General features: G+C 52.4%; 1 protein-coding gene across 1 annotated transcript in view; it reads left to right on the top strand.

Annotated features, from left to right (window-relative positions):
- The window catches only part of Crispld2 (cysteine rich secretory protein LCCL domain containing 2), a 56,676-nt gene that overhangs the window by 25,913 nt on the left and 6,024 nt on the right, over nucleotides 1–24,739 (top strand). The window contains exons 7-14 of the mRNA XM_006990162.4: nucleotides 1,143–1,286; nucleotides 2,666–2,726; nucleotides 5,751–5,817; nucleotides 6,226–6,356; nucleotides 7,363–7,406; nucleotides 8,223–8,295; nucleotides 10,432–10,507; nucleotides 16,678–16,811. Coding sequence (XP_006990224.1) covers nucleotides 1,143–1,286; nucleotides 2,666–2,726; nucleotides 5,751–5,817; nucleotides 6,226–6,356; nucleotides 7,363–7,406; nucleotides 8,223–8,295; nucleotides 10,432–10,507; nucleotides 16,678–16,811 — 730 coding nt within the window. The remainder of the gene's footprint in view (nucleotides 1–1,142; nucleotides 1,287–2,665; nucleotides 2,727–5,750; nucleotides 5,818–6,225; nucleotides 6,357–7,362; nucleotides 7,407–8,222; nucleotides 8,296–10,431; nucleotides 10,508–16,677; nucleotides 16,812–24,739) is intronic.

Raw genomic sequence — 24,739 nt, forward strand, 5'->3', positions numbered from 1 at the left:
GGGCCATTTTCTTGATTAATGATTGATGTGGGAAGGCCCAGCCTACTGTGAGTGGGACCACCCCTGGACTGATGGTCTTGAGTTCTATGAGAAAGCAGGCTGAGGGGTTGGGGATTTAGCTCAGTGGTAGAGCGCTTGCCTAACAAGCGCAAGGCCCTGGGTTCGGTCCTCAGCTCCGGAAAAAAAAAAAGAAAGAAAGCAGGCTGAGCAAGCCATGGAGAGCAAGACAGTAAGCAGCACTCCTCCATGGCCCCTGCATCAGCTCCTGCCTCCATGTTCTTGCTTTGGCTTCCCTCACTGAACTGTAAGCTGTCAGCCAAATAAATCCTCTCCTCCCTAAGCTACTTTTGGTCAGGGTGTTTATCACATCAACAGAAAGCCAGTTAGGGCACAGGGTCTCATAATGTGGGCTAGACTGTCAGGTTACTGACTTTATAGCCAGGGCGGCCTTGAACTTGAAGCAATCCTCCTGCTGCAGCCTCCTGCATGCTGAGGTGACAGGCATGAGCCACTCTATCTAGCCAGGTCCAGCATTAAGACAGAAAATCTCCATTGCTGAACCGTGGCTTGAGCCAGGTGAGTGGGCCCCGTCTCTAGGGGTAGACTCTCTGTGACTGTGCCCCCCAAAAAACATAAATCAGAGGGACCTCAGGGACAGTACAGCTTTGAGGCTATGATTAGGGATGGGGGCAGATGGCTGTGGGGAAGAGGAGGTGAGACAGGTGACCATTCCGGCATCCAGGTGTGGGTGCTGCACCCCACCCCCACCCAGGGCTACTTCTCTGAGGTCCAAGGTAAACATGGACGTGAGCTGACCATCCGTCCTCTCAGGGCTGGTAGAATTCCACCTGGGCAAGCCTGTCCCCAGCACAACCTCCTCTCTCTAGTTGAAACGACCCTTTGTGGAGCCAGATCTCAGAGCTTAGTCTGCAGGGTGCTTTTTCCAAAGAGCATTTTAGAGACGGATCCATCTGGTGGTGCAAACCTTTAATCCTAGCATGTGGGAGGCAGAGGCAAGTGGATCTCTGGGAGTTTGAGGCCAGCCTGCTCTTCACAGCAAAATCCAGTCTTAACAACAAATCCAAACCCAAGAGCATTTTGGTTGAACCCAGCATGTTCTCTTTCTCCCTTACCTCTGTTAGAAGAGCCTTACAGTCAGAAACCGGAGGCGGATGAGATGAACGAGGTGGAATCGCCCCCTGCTCCCGAGGAAACACAGGTCTGGGTTCAGCCCAGGGTGGTCAAACCCTCGAAGCCCAAGAAGACCCCAGCCATCAACTTCATGAGTGAGTCTATGTTCCCAACCTCTGGGGTGCCTGCCCCCAGCCACCTTTGCCAGGGGCTGGTGGAGAAGGGGAGCTGGGCACCCGGCAACAGGGAGATGGTGGGGCGGAGCTGGCTGGGGTGCAACACCAATTCTTATTTGAAAATGACGCTTTTCAGTCACTGAAGTAAACCAGACAGGAGGCTGCTGCCTTTCCCCAGGCAGGATGTTGTTTTTGTTTGTTTATTTGTTTGAAGGCAGAGTCTCATGGGGCCCAGACTGCTTTTTAACTTGGTATATAGCCAAGGATGACCTTGAACCCCTCATTCTTCTTCTACACCCACCCCGCCTCACTTATGTGGTTACCTAGGACATAACTCAGGGCTTCCTGCACACAAGGCACACACTGTACCCACTGAGTCACACACCCCACCCCAAGGCACATATTTTAATGTTATATTTCCCCCCGAGTCTTTCAAAGGGAATCTTGGGTGAAGCTGGGCTTCTCCCGGATATCCTGGCCACTCAGAAATCAGTGCACATCACATCTAGGCCAGTGCTGGGATGGTCCATGCATCCTTTCCCAGGTTCTGCCTCTCAGATCAGTCCCTTTCTCCACTCTTTAAGGCTCCATTCACTCATCCATACAAGGGGGTGACCCTAGCTGTGACAGGCTGACTGAAAAGATGGCTTGCAGCACTGTGAGTGAGCCACCCAGAGTCAGCGGACGGCTCCCCGCACTTTGAGACCAGCGTGAATTGCTTCCAATCCCCAGGATCCATGTATCCAGGCTGGAATGAGGGCTCTTGCAGGCTCCCCTACACCTAGACCTTGTTTGAACCCCACCCCTGTGTAGAGTCCATGTTCCACAAGCCATGCCCCTTGTATATCCCAACCTTTGTAAGCCAGGTGGGGCCATGGGGACTGAGTGTGTATCAGGCAACCTTCACGGTCACATGATTTTTTTTTATTTAATGCTCACTAGAATCTTTTGAGGGGACACTGCTCCTGTGTCCCCTGCTTGAGGGTGGTAGCTGGATCTCAGTGGAAATAACTTATGTAAGGTCACAGGTGCCTCTAGAGCTCTGTAATGATGGAGGCCTGTCATCCCAGCATACTGGAGGCGGAGGCAGGAGGATTTCAAGTTTGAGGCCAGCCTAGACTAATAGTGAAAACCTGTCTTAAAAAAAATGACAAGAAAAAAAAAAGAAATATAAATAAAATCTATTTATTTCTGCTGTTCAAGCCTCCCATGGAAGTCCATAACCAGGAGGTACTGCTCTTGCTCTAGTTATGGTATGGATTCCAGAGCATTCCAGAATATCCCTTGGGATGGGGGAAGGTCCTCTAACCCAGATTTACCCTCCTGGTCTCATGGTCCCCTTCCCATGTCTCTCCTAGCCCAAGTAGTCCGCTGTGACACCAAGATGAAGGACACGTGCAAGGGATCCACGTGTAACAGGTGAGGGCCCAGCTGGGCTGAGCAGGGCTGGGCTGGGCTGGGCTAGCCGCCCTTGGGACCCTCCTGAGACACAGTCAGTCACATGATCCGCTAAAGCCTTGCTTCCTACACCGAGCCTCCTGGACACATGCGACAATGGCACTCACACTGTTAGCACAACACACACCAGACTGAGCTAAAAGCTCCCATGTGCACCTAGACTGACCCTGACACTCCTCGGTCCCCCTGACTTTGGCATCCTGCTATCCCCCAACTGTGACACCCACTGTCACCCCTGACCACCGCCTCAGATTGAGCATTTGGCTGACGAATGATCTATCTCTGTCACATGTCACCAGAGTTTCTCAGCTGTCACTCCTAGGGTACACGAGACATTAAGGTGGGATACCCTGTATATTAGGGAATTTTGAGCAACCTCCAAGACCTTGATCTCTAGCAAATGCCAGTGGGAATAACCAAAACTGGGGATAGTATCCTGAAATAACCAGTGTATCCTAAAATAACCCTGCTGGGCACACATTACTGCCGAGTGCTTTGTCTCTGGTCCAGAGAGGGCTACACCCTGCAGGGGCCCTCATGAAGTGCATTATGGGAATAGTAGACATGAAACCTCTTATTGTAACCAGTGTATCTCAACCCTGATGGATGCCCGCCAGCCAACTCTCACTTCAGTTTGTGGCTGACCCCTGGGTGTGAATCCTGCCCTTGGGGCTGGCTTCAAGCCACCCGAGGTTTAGCCAGCAGCCTTTAGTCTCTAAGGATGTCGGGGGAGGGCCCTGGGGAGCCCCTCCCCCCACAGAACATGAGTCCTGTTCCCTGAGGGGTGTTAGTCTCATCTAGGGGAGTATTTAGAGAGTGTCACTCAAGGCCTCTGCCCAGGGGTGCTGGCACAGTCTGAGTCTGTCAAGAGCTAAGCGGAGTTATTTGAAGCACCCATTGAAAGAAGAAGGTGGCTCTCCATATCACCCAGTGGACCTGAAGTCCATTCTGTGGGAGAGTCCTTCACTCACACAAGGGGAGACATGAAACAGTAGCCAGGATGTGGCTGTCCCAGGGGCACACCCGCTGGGTGCCCTGCCCAGCTGTGGAAGTCTCTGCAGGACTGTCCTCTGGGAGGAAACCACTGAGCGTTAGTGACACCAGCCAGAGGTGGTGGACGACACACCCACACCCCAGGCGGTACTCGCTGTCTGCACTGGGTGAACTGGGTAGCGAGCAGGTACGCCTGGACCACATCTTATGAGAGCTCTGGAGCTGTCTAAGCTCAGCAGAAGGTGAGGCTGCCTTCCCTGGGCAGGAAGAGGCGGAGGGTCTGTGTACAGAGGCTCCAGAGGCCTCCAGTCAGCCAGGGTAACACAACCCAAACCACAAACTGTGGCAGCCCAGCCTTACTGTAGAAGTAACATCCACTAAGCTTCCCTATAACCCCCGGCTTTAAAAGGTATTTTAACTCATTGTATAATTCAGAAAATAATAATCCATAAAGAAAAAAAAAAGAAAGAAAACCAGCCCCCAAACCCCCTCAGCTTGGCATGCCCCCCCCCACCCCGTTATCTATGTGGCTGAGGCCAGTCCTGCCCATGCGGTCACTGATCATTCTCCAAAGTCCACCAGTGTTCCTCAGACCCTTCGTCCTAAGTAGCTACCTAACAAGCTGACACATGTTGACACAAAGCTGTGTTTGTACCTGTGTCACCTGCTGCCATCTGTCTAGTCCTTAAAGTCCCGGTGCACTTGGTGTGCAGTTGGGTAACTTGCTGACTTCTTTTGGTTTGGTTGTTTGGTTTTTTGAGACAGGGTTTCTCTGTGTAGCCCTGGCTGTCCGAGAACTCACTCTGTAGACCAGGCTGGCCTTGAACTCCCAGAGATCCGCCTGTCTCTGCCTCCTGAGAGCTGGGATGAAAGGCGTGCGCCACCATCCCCCTGCAAACTGGCTTACTTTTTACTCGGCATGTACATGTTTTTTTTTGTTTTTTTTTTTTTTTTTTCCGAGACAGGGTTTCTCTGTGTAGCTTTGCGCCTTTCCTGGAACTCACTTGGTAGCCCAGGCTGGCCTCGAACTCACAGAGATCCGCCTGCCTCTGCCTCCCGAGTGCTGGGATTAAAGGCATGCGCCACCACCGCCTGGTGTCATGTACATGTTTACAAGGGAAGTTGGAGGGTCTGTGGACATGAACTTGAAGGCTTTCCTATAGGTTGGTTTTTGGTCTGTGGTGAACAGGGCCTCATTGTTCTGTTAACCTCACTAAACAGCAAACCTTGGGCTGGGAACAGCTCAGGACAGGTGAAGGCTTGCTGTGCAAGTGTGAGAAGCAGAGTTTTAGCATCCACGAGAAAGCTGGATGTGGGTCTGTAACCCCAGGGCTGGAGGGAGGAAGCACAGACAGGGGGACCCCAAGGATTTACCAGCTAGTCTGCCCACATACCTGGTGAGCCCTAGGTTCAAAGAGAGACTTGTCTCAAGAAATAAGGTGGAGAGTGATGAAGGTAGACATCCAACATTGACCTCTGGCTACCATTCTCATTCACCACATATGTGTACACACACACACACACACACACACACACACACACACACACACACACACACTTTAGATAGTGGACACCTGCCACCCTAACACTGAGGAGCAGAGGCAGGAGACTGTCACATATTTGAGGCCAGTCTCAACTACAGGAGTTCCAGGCCAGCCTGGGCCACAAAGGAAGACTCAGTCTCAAAACGAACAGATGGGTTAGAGAGATGATGTCTCAGCAGTTGGGAATGGCTGTTCTACATGGAGACCAGGGTTTGAATCCCAGCACTCATACTGGTGGCTCACAACACCTGTAACTTCCTCTCCAAGGGATCTAACCAGCTCTCTGGCATCCGCAGGCACCCACACATACACACAGAAACACACACCGTTGTTCGTATCAGTGGGATCCATCAGTGACATTTCTGGATTCAGTGAGAAAGCCAGTGAGGAAACACGGCAATGTCACTGGGCGATTTTACCAGCGAGCTTTTCTTTATTCACGCATCAGGTACCAGTGCCCGGCAGGCTGTCTGAACAACAAGGCGAAGGTTTTTGGATCTCTGTTTTATGAAAGTGTGAGTGTGTCCAGTGTTACTATACACAATATATGGGGAACTCCAGCAGGTAGCTTAAAGCGAATGAGATTCATAGAGACGGGTGTTCTGTCCTGGTTCAACCTGGAATGCCTGAATGGACTGATCCGCATGGACTAGTGGGTCAAATGCTGCTGAAGCCACTTCTGGGAACCAGGACTGAATGTCACTGCAGGACCAGGGTCAGCATGCTTGGCTAAAAGGGCTTAAGCAGCTAGGCTGAGCCCCTAAGCCAGGGACGAACAAAGGTGTGGCTAAGGACAGCAGTGAATGGTTGGGTGGGGTGTGCTTTGGTCCAACTTTTTGGCTTTTGGTTGGCCAGGGACAAGTGTCTCGGATGGTTCTGGGAGAGGAACCCTGTACATTTGTGGTCTCTTTTCTGCTCTCTAGTCTTCCAGCTTATGTCGGGCTGCTGTCCACTACGGCGTCATCGATGATCGAGGTGGCCTGGTGGATGTCACCAGGAACGGGATGGTACCCTTCTTTGTCAAATCTCAAAAGAATGGCGTGGAGTCCCTGAGGTACCTGTCCTGTGTGGGGGGATCCTGACAGCGTTCTCTTAGTGTAGAAATGGTTTGAGGGCCAGGGAGCTGTCGCCTTGGTAAAGTACTTGCCATGCATACGCAAGGACCTGAGTTTGATCCCCAGCACCGGTATAAAAAGCCATGTGTGGGCACATGTACTGGTAATCCTGGCACTGGAGAGGCAGAGACAGGAGGGTCTCCGGAGCTCAGTGGCAGCCTAGCCTACCTGCTGAGTTCCAGGTAAGTACAAGACCCTGTCCCTCCACCCCTCACCCCTAAAGGGTGAATGGTGCCTGAGGCCGATCTCTGGCCTTCACATATATATGCACACACTGATGAGTGCACCCTCCACAAGCATGCACTCCCCCACCCCACATGCTATTGAAACTTCGAGACACCTCTAAGGAAACGGGAAAACAAGACAACCCATGTGGCATAGTTGACTAATTCTTGAGGTCTCTGAGAGTTGGGCTACCTGTTCCGTTCTGGATCTTCCTCTAGCCTTCTGACCACTGGGCCTGCTTCATCTTATACATTTAAAAACCTTTATTTTGTCTGAAGCAGATCACCGTGAGCTTGAGGCTAGCCCACATGCATTCCAACCCTCCTGGAACATATATCAAGAAACCAGAAAAGAAATGTATTATTCCAAGGAGGGTTCTGGCCAGGCAGTGGTGGTGTACACCTTTAATCCCAGCACTTGGGAGGCAGAGGCAGGTGGATTTCTGTGAGTTTAAGGCCAGATTGGTCTACAGAACTAGTTCCAGAACAGCCAAGCTGCACAGAGAAACCCTATTTTGAAAAACAAACAAAAAATAGGAGAAAGAGAAGAGTTCTAAAGCCTTCCCCAGGCTGCTGGGAGAGTCCTTGGTGACAAAGATTATACGGTCCCACTCTAGAATAGTCTAAGCCCTTCAAGTTCCCGTGCATGCTTCAGGGCAGTGTGAGGCATGTGGGCTGGTAGGAGTACCCAGTATGCAGTGATTCATGTTTTTCTTTCCAGCAAATACAAGCCTTCTAGCTCCTTCACGGTGTCGAAAGTGAAAGGTAAGCAAGCCAGGCCCCGAGGGAGTAGAATGATGTGTGGGGGTGCCTGGGATTTCCCAGGGAATCTCCCTCCCTTTGGTCTGTGCTTTGTAGTTATTTCAGCTTGAGCCATGGTTCCCAGGAAGGCTCTGTCAGGAGGCTTCTGAGAGGCCATTTCTCCCACTGGTTTCTCTTCCTTCCTTTCCTCCCTTCCTTCCTCCCTCCCTCCCTTACTTCCTTTCTTTCTTTTTTGTTTTCTTTTCTTTTTTGATTTTCCAAGACAGGGTTTCTCTGTGTAGCCTTGGCTGTCCTGGCACTCACTCTGTAGAGCAGGCTGGCCTTGAACTCAGAGGTTTGCCTGCCTCCGCCTCCACTACCCCTTGGTCTCTCACTGGTTTCTAAGCATATTTAGATTTGAACTTGGCTCTAAATGGCTGATCCAGAAACATGGGGCATGGCTGCCATCTGAATACCACAGTCATGGTCAGCGTCAGGTCTGCTGTTTAAAGTCCTTGATGGGTGGAATCACTATCCTGGCAGGGATAGATACCAGGGAGATCAGAAACTGAGGCCGGAACTAGTGATCAGGCCATTGTGGCCACTAGGATCCCCCAGTTTCTCCACATGTAGACACGGAATCACACTTGGGATGGCCAAAGATGGCCAAGCAGGGGGCAGGTTTCGCAAGCAAGCTTCAGTGTTCGAATGGCAAGTGTGAGACTTCATGGAGAGAGCAGAAGAGATGTAGGCACCTGCAGACGCCTTGGGCTGTGGGGCTATCTCCGTTCTGTTGACCTGTGACCTCTGTTGACCTGACACTTCGTCTCCTGTTCCCAGAGAAGGCTGTGGACTGCCACACCACGGTTGCACAGCTCTGCCCCTTTGAGAAGCCGGCCACCCACTGCCCGAGGTAAGAGGGACCGAGGCCTCTCTCCTGAGGTGTCGTCCTACAGGCCTGCCTGGGGGATGGCTCTGTCTGTTCCAGGCATGAGTAGAAGGCTCTGTGCCCAACTGTACCCAGAATTCAGTCCTTTATCTAAGCTGGAGACAGCTAACTCCCACCCCAAGTCTCCCTGCTCCTTATGAGGGGCAGGTTAAGATCATTAAATACCGGGGCCTTCCACAGACACCAGAGCCTCAGGGGAGAGCCTTCAGCTTGGGAGCCTCCCTACCCCAGCTTTGGTGAACATAACAGAAAGCAACCATGTCTGGCTGAGCCTTGACTCACCAGAAAGGGGTCTGCTGGTTCCCACAGAGCCCCTTGGACAGGGACACAGAAATGTACACTCAGCACAGCCCCCCCAACTCAGCAGGGCCTAGATGCACCTGCTTGTTACAAGTTGCTCCATGTCAGAAAATACAGCAGAGACGCTGACCTCCAGCCAGAGCAGGACTCAGCTCCCCAGTAGCTACAGTGTGGTGGTGTCCAACATCCTGAGATAGACAGCTGCCTCTAGTGCAGCGTGGTATGCTGTCCCAGGAGCCCTGGGGCCTGGAGACTGGATTCTGGAGGGACCGTGGGTGGAGCACCTCCCACACACACACACACATACCGGGGTGTGCACAGGGGGAAAGCCTGCAAAGTTACTGTTAGGGAGACAATTCTGGCTCGGGCGGTCAGGGAAACATCACAGCAGTTTGGTGGATTCGTGAGTGTCACCGAGGAACAGAAGGAGAGGGCAGGAAACACAAAGGAAGAAAACCACGTGTCCATGCAACTGTCTGACCTCACACCACCAGGAGACGGCCGGATTGAGAGTTCTGAGACTCACAAACTGTTTTTTAAATCTACACCTCCCCCCCACCCCACCCCGAGCACACACACACAACACACACTACACATACCCCAAACACACTTACACAGCACATACCCACACACTCCACACCACACACCCCACACCACTCACACACACACTCGTACTACACACACACTATTTCCCTGCCTGTTCCTTCCCTTGCTCCCGGCTGATCGGCTTCCCTCCTTCCTGCCAAGCATCCTGCCTGTCTCTGGGCCAAGTGGCTTTCAGCCGCCATCTTGGCTTCGTGGTCCCTGGGCTCAGCCTGTGGTAAGCTGTTCCAGACAGACACAAAAGGCCTTTTCTTAGGCAAAGCTCATGCCTTTCTTTCTGGCATGGAGCTTGCCAACCACCTGGGCCCACCCATTTCCAGTCTGAGGAGCCCTCTTCATCCCTGGGGCCATCATTTGGGCTGAGGCCACCAGAGCCATGGTCATCTGACCCTTTCTGCCTCAAGTTATCTGTGCCCTTCTTGGAATATTCTGAGTCACTGAGGTGAGGGCCCTCCACCCTTCTTCCTTCCCCACATAGGGAAGTGGCCTTAAAAACTCTATTGATAACGATCTATGTTCTACACCCACAGCACACCCCGCCAACACCCAGGGAAGGAAGGTGCAATCCCGTAGCCCAACACACCTCTCCTGGGGCCTAACTCCTCTGCTTTATTTCTCTGTGACCTTTTCTATGGGATTCTCAAGTTCTACATGCATGGCTAAATAAAGACAAAGGATATGTTTACCACGGCCACCGTGGGGACAATTGTCTCCTTCCCTTCTGGGCTTGATCCTGGGCCCTATGTGTTCGGGGAAATGCTGCACCCCTGAGCTATGATTTCCAGGCCTCTGTGTTGTCTTTTCTAAAGAGCAAGCTGGAGACTGGCAGGATGGCTCAATGGGTAAAGGCACCTGTCACCAAGTCTGACAACCCGAGTTCGATTCCCAGGACCCATGTGGTGAGAGAACAGACTCCTGTGGGTTGTCTTCTGACCTCTACACATATGCCATGGCATGTTTGAGTTCATACACACACACACACACACACACACACACACACACACACACACACACACATATACACACGCACATATGCACACACAGCAAATAAAAATGTGATGAAGAGAAAGAGCAAGACTGTATGGTAGTTTTGTTTCCTCATTTAAAGAACATGAGTCTGAAAACTCAGACAAGGAGTGAGTCCAGGACACCATCTCCTGCCGGTCCTCCCTCCCTATAATGGCTTCTCATTTCCAGAGTCCAGTGTCCAGCACGCTGTGGAGAAGAGCCATCCTATTGGGCCCCTGTGTTTGGAACCAACATCTACGCTGACGTGAGTAGGCCATCTTCCTCAGCGGCCACCTCAGAAACCCAGTCCCAAGGTGTGGCAAGTCGTGACCTGAGAGTCCATGACATGGCCTCTGGTTACACGGAGCCCACCCGTCCCTGCAGCCATGGCCCCAGTGTTCCATTCATAGATGGGTCGGACTCCCACCCGTCTGTCTTTGAGAATGAAAGCTCTAGCACGTCTCCTCCTACCGAAAAGGTCTTTCCTGGGTTGAAGGTCCCTGTGTTTCACGGACTTCACTTTCTCAGATATTTAATCATCGCCACAGTTAGGGTTTCTATTGCTGCCCAAAGCAACTTGGGGAAGAAAGGGTTGATTTCAGTTTACAGCTCCCAGGTCACACCCGGTCACCGAGGGAAGTCAGGGCAGGTATCTGGAGGCAAGAGCCGACTGACTGCCGCTTACAGGCTTGCTCTTCATGGCTTGCTCGTTTGCTTTCTTATATAACGCAGCACCATCTGCCCGGGCCAGGCACTGACCCTAGAGAGCTGGACGCTCCCACATCCATCATTAACCAAGAAAATGCCCTACAGCCTTGCCCTCAGCTTCTCAGTTGAGAGTCCCTCTTCCCAGATGACTCTAGCTGTGTCAAGTTGACAGCAGCCTAGCCAGGACAGTCACCTCAGTCACCTTTCCCTCTCTCTGTGCTCTTCTGACAGGTGTCAGTTAGTTTACTCACTGTTTTGTTTCGCCTTGCAGGCTCTGAACTATAAGCACACAGGAAAAACAAACAAACAAACAAACAACTAATTTGCTCTGGCGAGACCCTAGAACACTCGTTGGCCCCTGGGTCCCATCTTCTTTCCTAACTCAGATGGAAAGGCTCAGTTTTCCTTTGTTGATTTTCAGAGCTCAGCCTGTTCCCTCTGGTGTCCAGGGTTTAGGGACACAGTGACCCAGAAGGTTCGAGCCCCCCACCCCCCAGCTGCTCACAGGCTATGCAATCCCTCTGAGTTCTTTTCCTCTTTGTGAGTGGAAATCCCAGAGCCAGCCAGACTTGTCTCAGCCCAGGGCATCTTCTAGCTCTAAAATGTGCCAGCTGGTCATATCATTTGTCTCCAGCTAATGCATGGCTCACACTTTCCCCAGCCTGTCCATGGTCGGCTCCCCTCACCGCCATCTTTGCGTCCAGCTGCCTTCAATTGTCCCAGATTCCTGTAACTGTGAAGTCACTTGGTTCCATAAGGCCAGAGTGGCCTTCATGACTAAGCTTTTTTCCTTGTCTTTTTTTCTTTTTTCTTTATGAGCTTAAAAAAAAAAAAACTTCTGGAAAGCTGTTTAGCTGTTTAAGTACTAAAGGCTAGAATTTTTATGAAGAGGTAAAATATCGCGCGTTGATTGTTGTAGTTCACCTAGTTTGAAGCTGAGTTCCATCCTCATAACTAAAAGAAAAGAAGCAGAAAAGAGAAAACAAAACAAAATAAGCCCCAGATTGTGATTTTTTAAAATGTTTTCAAAATAAAAGAATGGACAAAACTATTTCAACCAGATACAAACCATTTAAAAAGTTGCCATGTGATTAGCTGACAAAACTCAGATTTAAACATACTGAATGGAACAAAACAATCCTTCATGCAAGAGCACAAGAGAGGCAGTTTATGAAGATATGAAAATCAAATCTGTAGGCACCAAAGAACATAGCAACTAAACACAGAAAGCAAAAAAAAAAAAAAGTTAGACATCCAAAGCAAGGGTGCTCCACTTTTTTCTCCCCTACATGGGGCTGTGTGATGGTAAGGCTGCAAAGCTTTTTATTCAGTAGTTGCTGTGTTTCAAGCTTTTTTTTTTTAATACCTTGTTTAAGAATCCTTATCATTTTGCAAAGGGGGAAATTAAGTCTCCGAACAGCCTGACTCAAGTCCCACCACGAACGCAGGGCGAAGTGAGATGGTTTGCACTCGCTCTCCCTCTCCTCCTGTTCTGCTTGTTTCTGCCTCCTGTACCTCCACCAGCAGAAGCAGGCACCTACCCGAAGGAAGCCTTTAATGAGTGTATCCACTTGGGGGCTTTGAGCCTTGGAAGCGGTGGGGCTTCTGTCTGGGCCTGGCACACAGTAATGGCTCGGAATTGAACAACAACAGGAAAAGATACTGCAGCCATTGATGCTAAAAACCCTTCCAAAAGAAGGTAGTAAGGAAGGGGGTGAAGACAGAGAGAGGGCTGCAGGCAGGAGCAGGCAGGAAGAGCGCCTCCATCCCCAGGCTCTGCTGGCCTGTGTTTCTAGGTCACTTTGTATTCTGGGAAATGATGCTGCCTCTTGGAAAATGTCTGTTTAGCTAAGAGATTTATTTTGGGAGTGTAGTCTCCAGACCTTTGAAGGGCCTCCGAGTGCCACGGATACAGCCTTTTGCAGAGTGCCTGTCCTGGCGGCAGCTCCCTTTGTGGTGAGCTGCAGGCAGGATTGTCCGGGTGTGGCTCAGACAGCAGAGCCGAGGTCTGGAGGCCCTAGCTGGCCCAGCCAGGGGAGTTCTCCACAGTCTTTCCCCGCTGAGCCTCAGTCTCCTTCACCCATCCTTCTGGCCTCGTCTACTGCTCAAGCAAACTCCTGCTGTGTGGGCATCGGGATCCCGGAGAGGAGCAGTGTTTAGATGGGTCTCTCATCCCTTCCTCAGCTGTCTTGTCCCGGTGGACCCGAGTAGAGCTGCAGAATCTGTGTTTGAACACCTTCCCAGGGGCATGGCTGCTGGTGGTTGTGGCTCGCTGCTGAAGGTCCTTGGTGGTCAAGGATAGTCCTTGAGAGTTTGGGGTCCTGGTGATGGCGGCCGTGGGCTTGGCAGTTGCTGTCCTTGGCCTATGGCAGTTCCTGTGCACCAGGTCATGGGCAGTCCTGAACCTCGCTTTGAGGATCACTGCAGCCTTTGTTCTTTACTGTCCGTGTCTGTGGGATCATGGCTTTGCTGTCCTTCTTGAGTGTGAGTGGGAGGTTGTTTAGCTCCTGGCCCTCCATCTGTCATCTGCTGAGGGGGATCGATAATGACCATTACCTTGGGGGCCCATGAAGTCAGAGTAAGTCACAGGCTGGGCACAGCTCCAGTGTCACAGTGAGCAGTGGGTACAGGCCACCCTGGGTCCCACAGCTACCAAATACCAGGACAGGCTGATGAGTCTCTAGGCTCACAGGGGTTGTTATGAAATGGCCCCGAATTATTGTTGAACCAGCATGAGCAGATAGTGAACACCCCCTACATGTGGCGGGAGAGGCAGGGGTAGGAAAGATGTGGGGCGAGGGAAGAAGAAAGAACATGTCTGTCTATCAGTGATCAGAGATGTGAGCATCTCCAGGCGTGCGGTGTGAAGACAGCCTGCCATGTGTGAATGTTTCATCCAGGAAATGTGGGTTTCCTGGTATCTGGAATCCTCCAGGGAGGGGGTGAAGGGCCTCCTTGGGGTGAGTGTGCAACCCCAAGGGACTTGGGGAATACTAGGAGGCCTTTCCTGGCATTTGCCCCAGTGGGAACTGACGCCTTGCCTCTGGAAATGGCAGCCCCTTGACAGGATGAGCATTACTGAGGGACAGAGATAGTGACTGGCCAGTTGCCAGTCGGCACAATAAGCGATTTGTGTCCACTCATGTCCGCCTCTGAGAAGTAGTTTCTGGGGACTCTGAAACTGAATGATTTCATGTCACCAGTGTCCCTTCAGAGACGAATGTAGTCTGTTACTCTTAACCTTTCAAAGCACAAACCTCTTTGGGAATTGGAAGCTGTGGATCCTTCTTCGGGGGAAGAAAATAAAAAATGCTTCTCCATGAAGACAGGATGACTGGCCGCCCTGCCATGCTCAGGATTGGAACCAGACCCTGCCAATCGCCAGTCAGCTCTTCCTGGCCTCACAGGCTTCTTCCCAGGACCACTTGGGACTAACCTTTCTGCTTGCACCATCTGTTGACTGAAGAAGACGTGAAGTGTCTCCACGGTGTGAAAGACCAGGCCTTTGGTTTTTTGAGTTGGGTGTGAGAGTGTCTGAGGGACTCCTGGACGGCTTTTGACAGAACTGGCCAGCAGGGAGGGTGACTTTTCCTGAGGAGACCATGCGATGTTGACTCCCCAAAATGGTGAGGTCACCCATAGACCAAAGAAAGAATTCCATCCAGGTTCAACCTGGTGAACCAGTGAGTTTATTTGTATTACTTATGGCACTGTGGGTGGCTCACGGGCCACCAGAAAGTCACAGCGATGGTGTTTAGGCAGCTATACCAGTGAAGAGTCCACCTGGGTGACGCACAATTATACAGGAAGAGACCCCATCCACTCTTTATCTTCTGAATTACCTCAAGAAGCAGGGGTTCTTGAAGGATCCTGGGAGCCTCCTTCTCTTCATTCGGGAATGTTCACAGGCCAGATCATGTGAGGGTCTCATGCAATGACCACAGCTGCTCTGACTGAAGATGGCCATGGTCAATCCAACCTGGAGGAAATGGCCACATACCTTCTTGGGCACTGGTGACTCTTGGAAGTCAGTGTTTTGGAGGATGGACATCAATCAGCCTGGAAAAGGCTCTCCAAGGAGTCCCTGGTCACAGTTCTGGGAGGCCACACTCCAGATGTGACCCTTCACTCACATACCTCTGGAGACTGCGGGGTGTGTTGCTGACTCCATTCTTCAGTGCTACAAGAGGACAACCAACAGAGCCAGTGCCCTGGCTTCTACTAGTCTCTCCAGGCCACCTACGTGCCTTGGCTCCCGGCCTATTCAAAGTCAGCAAAGCCAGAGGAGTCTTATGGGCTCCAGCTCTGGGCCCCTCCCTGTTACAGGACTCTGTGATGTCACTGGGCCCCTGGGATAAGTCCGGTAATCTCCCACCCCAACATCCTTAACTTAATCCCATCTGCAAAGCCCCTTCTGCGGTTCACGGGTCTGGGGATTAGGCTGTGGTCATCTCTGGGGACCATTGTTTGGCTGACCACAGAAGCAGACCCTGCCCTCACTCTGGTTTCAGTTGGCGCCTACAGTTCTCAAGTGGCTTTGGCAAAGTGACTGACCCCGTGTGCCCAGCTCGCTGGCCTGAGAAATGGGAAAAATGGTTACCACCTGCCTCATTAGATCAAATGGGATCATAGGCCACAGCCAGAACTGAGATTCACTCAGGGCTAGTGTGTGTTCACACCAGGCAGGAGATGGTTCAGCCCCAATGTGTGCAGCTGAGACCTCCAGGAAGGCAGTTAAGATCCCTGGGCATCATCTTCACGACAAGACTGCAGCTGGTCTCGTGGGGCAGCCAAGACAAAGACCACAGTCTGGGGGTGCAGTTCTGGGGCAGGGCACTTGGTTGGCATGTGCAAGGCTTCGGGTTCCATCTCCATGGAGCACATAGGGAGAAGAGGTGGAATCCACAATCTAAACCACAAGGCTGCCACAGCCTGAGGAAAGCACCGTGGACCTGGCCAGAGAGGTGACTCGGCAGCTCTCGGCCTTAGTGGACCCTTGGCTGGGACCACCTTGGATGGTCCTGCCTCTGGATGAAAAGTGGATGGATGCAGCCTGCCTGTCTTCTATCCAATGTGCTAAGACCCCGATGAACCTTGAACTCAGAGCCTCCTCACGCAGCCCCGAGTCACCTGAGGTCTAGAAAACGGAACACCCCATACCAGCCCGAGCCCTAGTGTGTCCTGGGCATCTGAGAGTGCCCATCTGTGTCCACACTGCCCTGACTCACTGCATCTCCGCCATCCTAGGCTCCTTTCTTCTCCTCCTGGGACATGATGTGTTCACTCCTCCCTCAGGACCTTTGCACAGTCTGCGCTCGCTGCCCAGAACGCTGTGCTTACCGACAGCCACACGGCTGTGACTGGAGCTTCTCTGTCACTAGCCTGCCCACTGCTGCTCTAAAGCAGCTCCTCCCAGCCAGTCACCTCTCATAATCCAACTTTGCTTTCCTCGTCGATCTTTCTTGTGCGTTTGTTTATTCGCTCCCTTGACTCCATGGAAGCAGGGTCTTCGCTCGGTGCCTGCTAAACCCCGCGGGGTCAGGCACGGTGTGACTGCTCAGAAAGCTGTCTGTGGAGTGAGAGGAGAATTTGTGGATGAGTGACAGTGGCAGTTCTCTGAGGGACACTCAGGAGCCAAGGTGGTTTGGGCTGTCTCCTGGAGTCAGTGTGGTCGGCGGCCCCAGGTGCCCGGGTCTTGGCACTAACCACAGCCTCCTGTCCTTGCAGACTTCCAGCATTTGCAAGGCGGCCGTGCATGCAGGGGTCATCAGCGACGAGAGCGGTGGCTATGCAGATGTGATGCCCGTGGACAAAAAGAAGAACTACGTGGGCTCGCTCAGGAATGGGGTGCGGTCAGAGAGGTAGGCTGGCCCCCGGGCCCAGCAGCTCCTTACCTTTAAAGCTGGTTTGGTCTTTGTTGCCACAGTGTTCAGGTCGAGTCTGGGATTCTCTCTCTGTCTCTGTCTGTCTGTCTGTCTATCTGTCTCTGTCTCTCTGTCTCTGTCTCTGTCTCTCTCTCTGGTTTTTCAAGACAGGGTTTCTCTGTGTAGTTTTGGTGCCTGTCCTGGAACTCGATCTGTAGACCAGGCTGGCCTCGAACTCACAGAGATCTGCCTGCCTTTGTGCTACCTCTGCCTGGAGAGTCTCTTTTGATCCTTTTGTTTTCCAAGAAGTTTTCTTTTCCTAATTCTGATGCATGCTTTGTGAAAAGTGTAGAAATCTTAGATATGTCCAAAGCAAAACATCCATCTGCTGTCCATCACCTGGGGAAACTGCTGTACATTTTTTTTTGATGTATAGACTTCTAGCTTTTCCTCATATGTGCATTGTATGGGCATATGTGTCTGTGTGTATATGTGCACATATGTGCATGCGTATGTAGGTGTGTGAGTGTGTGAGTGTGTGTGCGTATTTATTCCAAGAGACATAGGGGACCCAGGTCTAGTTTCCCAACAGTTCTGAAAGCTGCACACAAATGCAGAGCCCTGAGGACTGTCCCTCTCTCAAGCACTGTCTGCAGCCCAAACCTGCCTGTGCTTTGGGTGACTCTCACCTCAGCCTGGGGGCTGGGCTGTCTCCTCAGCCTGGGGGCTGGGCTGTCTCCTCAGCCTGGGGGCTGGCCTGTCTCCTCAGCCTGGGGGCTGGCCTGTCACCTCAGCCTGGGGGCTGGCCTGTCACCTCAGTCTGGGGGCTGGCCTGTCCCCTCAGCCTGGGGGCTGGCCTGTCACCTCAGCCTGGGGGCTGGCCTGTCACCTCAGCCTGGGGGCTGGTCTTGCTAAGTTTTTTGTTTGTTTTTTATCTCTGTGAAGTGAGTTTGACAGGACCAAGTAATTGTGCCGCCCAGTCCTCCCTGAAGACACGTCATGTCTCTGTTCGGTAGTCTGCCAGCCTCCCCCACCTCATAGGATTGATGATAAGAGTTATTGACAGGGAAGGCCTGCTGGTGACAGGCAGGAAGTAAGGGTCATGCTGACAGTTCTGGGTTTTCTCTTATGCAATCACTGGCCTGACTTCCTGCCTCTGCTGTGCCTGTTGGCTGCAGTATGGGGTAGTGTTAGGTGCACGTGGCTCTGGGCACTTTACCACTGAGGTCTAGAGCCGTTTCCACTTTGAGGCTTGAGAGCACTAACTTCAGAGAAGCCCCCCTCCCCTCCAGCCTTGGCCTATAAGGTGGGAGGGATTGTCAAGAGACCGCCCTGGCGCAGATAGAGTTGAGGACTTGGCTCACATTAGTATGTTCTGGCTGCTGTGACCTTTCTTTCTCATGATTCTGGAGGCCACAGAGGTGTGAGCACGCTCCTTGTCTTGTGAGGCCATGGACAATTAGTTGCTTCTTGTGTTTTCACGTGTCCCAGGTCTGTGTCTCTCCCGGGCTGTGGGAGGGGCCTTGTGAATCCTGTAACTCTCAGGAGCTTCCTAAGCCTTGTGAGGCTCCTCCTTGCCTCCAGGAGAGAAAGTTCTGATTGGGAAACAAAAGCTACAGCAGAGTGGTCCCTAGTAAGTGGAGGATGGGGTCCAACGGCCCTGGCTACTCCAGTCTGTTCTAAACCTGAGGCACTGGATCTTTTCACAGGGCCAGATGTCTCTAGTTCAGGAAACGCCCATGTGAATTGGCTCTCAGAGGGGGCACAAAGCCCTTACACATACTCCCTCCTCCTCCTCCTGACACAAGTGGGCTTTTTTTTTTTCCCCCTTTCAAGACAGAGTTTTTCTGTGTAGCTCTGGCTGTCCTGGAACTCACTTTGTAGCCCAGGCTGGCCTCAGACTCACAGAGATCCACCTGCCTCTGCCTCCTGAGTGCTGGGATTAAAGGCATGCGCCACCACCACCCAGCTACCAGTGGGCTCTATAGTCCCTACTCACCCATGTGGTTTCCTCCACATGGGAAGCCCTCACATTCCCAGCCACTGGATCCAGCAAGGGGCATGAAGCTGGACCTCTGTCCTGTGGTGCAGGCCTGGACTCCTGGTAGGGAGAGACAGAAGTGAGCCCCAGGGGTAGAGCAGGTCTGCTGTGGAGGAATGGGAAGCCTGGGCCCTCCTTGGCAGTGAGGCTCCAGCAGAGACACTTTCTTTGAGTGTGGCAGTGCCCTGGCCTCCTCTTGTGTCTGAAGGGCCTCAGTCACCCTTGATGCACAAAGTGACGTGGCTGGGGACTCTCTATAACCAGACCAGTGAGCTGCAGGAACCAGTGTCAGAGCCAGAGGGTGGGTCAGTTCCCAGTGGCTGCTGAGAACTTGGAGGGGTCATAGATGGTCCCGATGGTCGTTAAGGCATAGGACATTCTATGGCCAGTGTTTTCCAAGTAGCATTTTATTGCTAATTAAAATAACTGTATTTATTTTTACGTTGGTGTGTGCGTGTGTGTGTGTGTGTGTGTGTGTGTGTGTGTGTGTGTGTGTGTGTACACCCACGTGTGCCACAGCAGCATGTGGAGGCTGGGGGCCACTTGCAAGAGTCAGTTCTCTCCTCTGCCACGTGAGTCCCAGGGATGGAGTTCTCGTCAGGCTTGGCAGCAAGCGCCTTCATCTGCTGAGCCATCCCCCTAGCCAGTTATTTTGTTTATGTGAGATGGGGTCTCAGGTAAACCAGGCTGGCCTCCAGCTGACCGTGTAGCTGAGGATGACCTTGAAATTCTAATCTTCCTGCCCCTACTTCCCAAGTCCTGGGATTATCTAGGCCTATGCCTCCACCACGCCTAGCTTGGCAATTGGCATTTTAAATCCTGAGTGGCGTGGGCCGCTGCTCACACTGGCTGGTGTGGCCGTTTGGATTTCACAATGGTTTCTTGGAGAAGGAGGGTTTCCTGGAAGTTGTGAAAGGTGGGTGTGTAGACTCTCCAGGACAGCCTGTTCTCTCTCAGACGTGGGGCCTAGATTGGCTAAGCCACATCCTCAGAGAGAGCAGGCGCCCAGATAGAGGCCTGTCAGCCAGGGCTCTTCTTAGACTGTGGTGACAGACGCATTCCCAGTCACTTGTGAGCAGTAAGCCTTCGGCAGAGGGTGTGTTCAGGTGGGTTTTTACCTGGCTGTGGGATTGTTCAGTACGAGCAACTCTGGGCACTGACCTGGGGGCTGAGGACAGGCATGCATGATAGAGATAAAAATCTCTATCCTAAGGGCCAGCAGACATACACACTGAGCCATACAGGACTAGTAGCCACAGCAAAAAATAAAGACGAGAGACGGTCGCTTGTATTTGATTTTAAGATCAGTGCTTATCATGTCTCTCGGGAGCGAGGATTGAGGCAAACCTGGATTTTCAAGTGTGGAAACAGACTCAGACCAAGGGATACAAATAGGGGTGGAGTCTGGGTCTGCCTCGTTTGTTTTGTTATTTTCCCCTGAGGCAGGACTTCACTATGTAGCCCAGGCTAGCCTTGAGCTCGTGGTCCTCTTGCTTCAGCCTCCCAAGTGTACACTCTGGCAGTCTCCATCAGTACAGAAGTGGGACTTGGCAAAGCAGGCCTGGGCCCAGGGAGAGAGTTGCCCATATGCATGGCCGAGAGCCAGCCACGGCTTCCTCCCTTCCCTTCCCTATTGTACTGGGATTGAACCCAGGGTCTCGCCATGCTAGGCCGGCACTCTTATTACTGACCCACATCTCCAACCCCTCTTTTTGCATTTTATTTTGAGACAGGGTCTCACTAAGTTTCGCAGGCCGAGTTTGATCATGCTGTGTAGCCCAGATGGGTTTGAGACAAAGGTCCTCCAGCCGCAGCCTCCCTAGGAGCTGGGAACACAGGCCTGTACTACCAGGCCCAGCTTCAGTGGCTCTTCACACCCCCTCCTTTCCGTGGCCAGAGCCGTGGACCCCTCTGCGTCCCAGGATTCCATGACTCCCCGAGGCCGGGCCGCTAACCCGTAGAGGTACAGGCGGTGCTGCTCCAGAACCAGCTGTTCCCTCTCTCCCTCCCGGCTCTGCTGGAAGGTTCCAGATGGCAAGAGCTCTTCCTGGTGGAAGGACGCTCTGCTGGGCTGCCCTGCCTGCCCCGAGGAAGGCCTGATTCCCAGTGCCTCTGCAGAGCCCCAGACCAGCTGTGCCCCGGCCTCCAAGAGAGCCTCCCTGCCCCCTCCCGCTTCCTCTTTTCTCCTTCAGAGGAGCCAAGAGGTTTTTTTAAGGGGTAGTAAAAATAGTGGTGTGGTGTATATGTGTGTGTGTGTGTGTGTGTGTGTGTGTGTGGTGTGTGTGTGTATGTGTGTGTGTGTATGTGTGTGTGTGTATGTGTATGTGTATGTGTGTGTGTGGTGTGGTGGTGTGTGTGTGTGTGTGGTCAAAGGATAAACGTGAGAAGTCAGTTCCCTCCTTCCACCTTGTTCAGCCAGGGTCTCACTTGTTTCTGCTGAGTAGAATACTCCAGACTAGCTGGCCTGTGAGCTTCCAGAGAATTCCTGTCTCTACCTTCCATCTAACTGTTGGAGTGCTGGGGTTGTAGATGAGTTCCAGCACCTTGGCTTCTTACTTGGGTTCCAGGGATCAACCTCAGGTCTTCAGGCTCCTGTGGCAAGCGCTTTTACCTGCTTACTCCTCCTGGGCTCTGGTAGTGAAAATCACTTTTTATGTTTTAGACAGGGTCTCACTGTGTAGCCCTGGCTGGCCTAGAACTCTCTGTGTAGACCGAGCTGACCTCATATTCAGAAATCCGCCTGTCTCTGCCTCCGGAATGCTAGAATTAAGGGGGTGTGCCACCATGAGGGGGGGACCACACTGGCAGCATGGCTGAGCACGCTGTGGGTATGCTTCACCACCCTGCCTTCTGGGTGGCACAGGGCACTCACGTTGCGGACAGACAGCTGTTTGTTTACCAGGCTGGCCTCATTGTTTACCAGGATGGCCTCATATCGAGCTGTTTCCTTCCTTGTTCTTACCGCACTCAGCGGTGAGGAACATCTTTGTGCAATCCCACACACTCCCAGCAGGTCCCTCAGGTAGCTTCCTTATAGAGAACAACCACAGCCACCTTCTTCCTGTCTGCACCCGCCTCCTGTGGAGCCCTTCCCACCAATGGGAACTTCCCCTTCCTGCTGTGTGGGGACCAAAACCCACCTGTTGGTGCCTAGACAGGCCTGCTCCACCTGCCACCACACACCACACTCCCCCCTCGTGGTCTTTTCTGTTTCTGGAACATACGGAGGCCATTTCTACCCCAGGCCCTTTGCACTTGCTGTCTTCCGAGCCTTCTCAACTCCCGGTGTGCCTGTGGCTGACCGTTCCTGGCATTCAGATCTGAAGACACGTGCCGCCTCCCCGGGAGACATCCTTCTCCCTCTTGACATTGCCCTCCTCAGGTCCGGCCTGTCTGCTTCTTTCCTCAGTCATCACTCTGTGGAATTTCCTTGAATGTGTTTGTCTGGCGTAGGCTCCTCGAGGGCCAGAATCCATCTGCTTTGTTCCCGCCCCCAACATACCGAACCCAGAGCCCAGCATGTCCTAGGTCTGCAGTAAACAGTAGTTGAACGATAGACAAACTATTGAGTCTAGCAAGTCATTTGGAACTAGCTGAGAGATTTCTGATGGCTTTTATCAAATTCTTTATTTTGATTTTCGTTTTGTTTTTTTGAGACAGGGTTTCTCTGTGTAGTCCTGGCTGTCCTGGAACTCGCTCTGTAGACCATGCTGGCCTTGAACTCACAGAGATCTACCTGCCTCTGCCTCCCGAGTGCTGGAATTAAAGGTGGGTGCCACCACTGCCTGGCTATATTTAAATTTTATGAAAGCCAATTATCCCAAGGACTGAAGAGATGGCTAGGGAGGTAAAAATGTGCAAGCATGAAGATCTGGTTCAGATCCCCAGCACCTACATCAAGCTGGGCGTGGTGGTGCATGTTGTAAAGAAGGTGGAGGCAGATGTAGTCTGGAGGCTTGCTAAACACCTTGCCTTGCCAAAAGGGCTAACTCCAGCTGCAGGGAAAGACCCTGTATCAAAAAGTAAGGTGGAGACAGGTGTGGTGGAGCACCCCTTTAATCCTAGTGCTCGGGAGGCAGAGGCAGGCAAATCCCTGAGTTTGAGGCCAACCTGGTCTACAGAGTTCCAGGACAGCCAGGACTACACAGAGAAACCATGTTCTGCAAAAAAAAAAAAAAAAAAAAAAAAAAAAAAAGTAAGGTGGAGAACAATTGAGGAAGACACCTGATGTCAACTTCTGGTTCCTGCTCACCCCTGAACACCCCCTCCCCCAATTACATAGAAACAACCTGGAAGTCTATACTGTCTCCAGACATGTGGTGAGGGGGGTCACAAGTTGACCCATAAAGAGCATCTGGGGGTCGAGGAAGAAAGGCAGGGCTGAGGGAAGAGTACTTTATGACCCATCACACCCTACACACCTTCCCCAGACACACGCAAAGGCTGCAGAGCAACTGGCCTGCTCAGTGAGTGTCCTGGCTTCAGGAAGAGAACGGAGGGACCAGCATTCACATGGACCCCCTGCTGGGCTCCCTGCTGCAAGGTGGCCAGACTACTCTGAAGTGCCCCCATAATTCCAGGCAAGATGTCAGGTACTCCAGCCTGGAGCCTCCAGCCTGGTTGGCAGCCTTCAGGCTCTCTCGCCAGCGTTGTGCGTGCCAGCACCCAGCATCCTACCAGAACCCTTTCCAGCTCCCTTGTTCTTTCCCCCACGTGGCTTGTCCACGTGTGGGGCAGGCAGGGAGCACGTGGCAGTGGGTGGTTCTCCCAGCTACTACTCAGTGGACAGAGTCCCGGGAGCTCTTCCGCCTGAAACCTAGGAGCAGGAGGCACTTTTCAGAAACCAGCCCAGCTGCTGGGTAAGCCTGGCTCTGGGCAGCTGCCCGTCTCCCTCTGCTTGGCCTTGGCAACCTCTGGGAGCAGCCCACCGTGTCCTGGTCTCACACCTTTGTGCAGCACCATGTCACGGAGCATGCCTAGCGGATACGCTTTTCCAGGGTTCAACCCTGGGGTAGCCAAGAGCATGAGGCTGCCACGGGGAAGGCAGACAAACAAGCAGGAATTCCAAGCAGCTGTTCCCGCAGGACTGGAGCTCCCTGGGCCGCCCAGGGCCTGGCCAGCTGTCAGCTCTAGGGGTTTGGTCCCGTCTGGGATCTCCTGCTCCCGGCGGAGACCCTGCAGGAAATGGCATTGATAAATCATGGCTGGGTTGTTCAGGTCATGCTTGGGCATTTCCATAGTCTGCAGTGTGCACGCTGCAACTGTGAATGGGAAGCCCTCCCTCACTGAGAACGGAACCTCAGAGGTTAACTGGCCACCCCGCACGCCTCCTCCAGGAGGTATCAATTAGTGCAATGTTTACGAGAAACATTTTGGCAGCTATCAGGATCTCAGATGCACCATGCTTTGATTATTATTGTCATTATCATTATTGTTATTATTTGTGGTGCTGAGGATGGAACCCAGAGCCTTGCACATTTTAAGTAAGCACTTTGCCACGTTGCCGTGACCCCAGTACTCGCGCTGTCTTTACCCTTTGGAGACAGAATCTTGCTCTGTAGCCCATGCTAGCCTGGAACTTATGATCCTTCTGCCCTAGTTCTAGGTTTTAGGCATGCAGCACCACATTCGGCTCACATACGTACTTTGATCCAGCATTTCCATTCCCAGGGCCTTCAGGACTCACAAGTGGGTGCATGAAAACTCTAGACAATGAAATGATTAGAAAGAACTCAGTCTGCATCTGTGGAGTCCCAGATAAATATAATCTAAACCTATCAGAATACTCTGCAGCTGAGAAAACAGTGCAGGAACATTCTAGCAAAATATGGTGGCCCATGCTTGTAAGCCCAGTACACAGGGGCCTGAGGTAGGAGGATTGCCA

This window comes from Peromyscus maniculatus, chromosome 5 (genome assembly GCF_049852395.1).
Source record: "Peromyscus maniculatus bairdii isolate BWxNUB_F1_BW_parent chromosome 5, HU_Pman_BW_mat_3.1, whole genome shotgun sequence".
Classification (NCBI taxonomy): domain Eukaryota; kingdom Metazoa; phylum Chordata; class Mammalia; order Rodentia; family Cricetidae; genus Peromyscus; species Peromyscus maniculatus.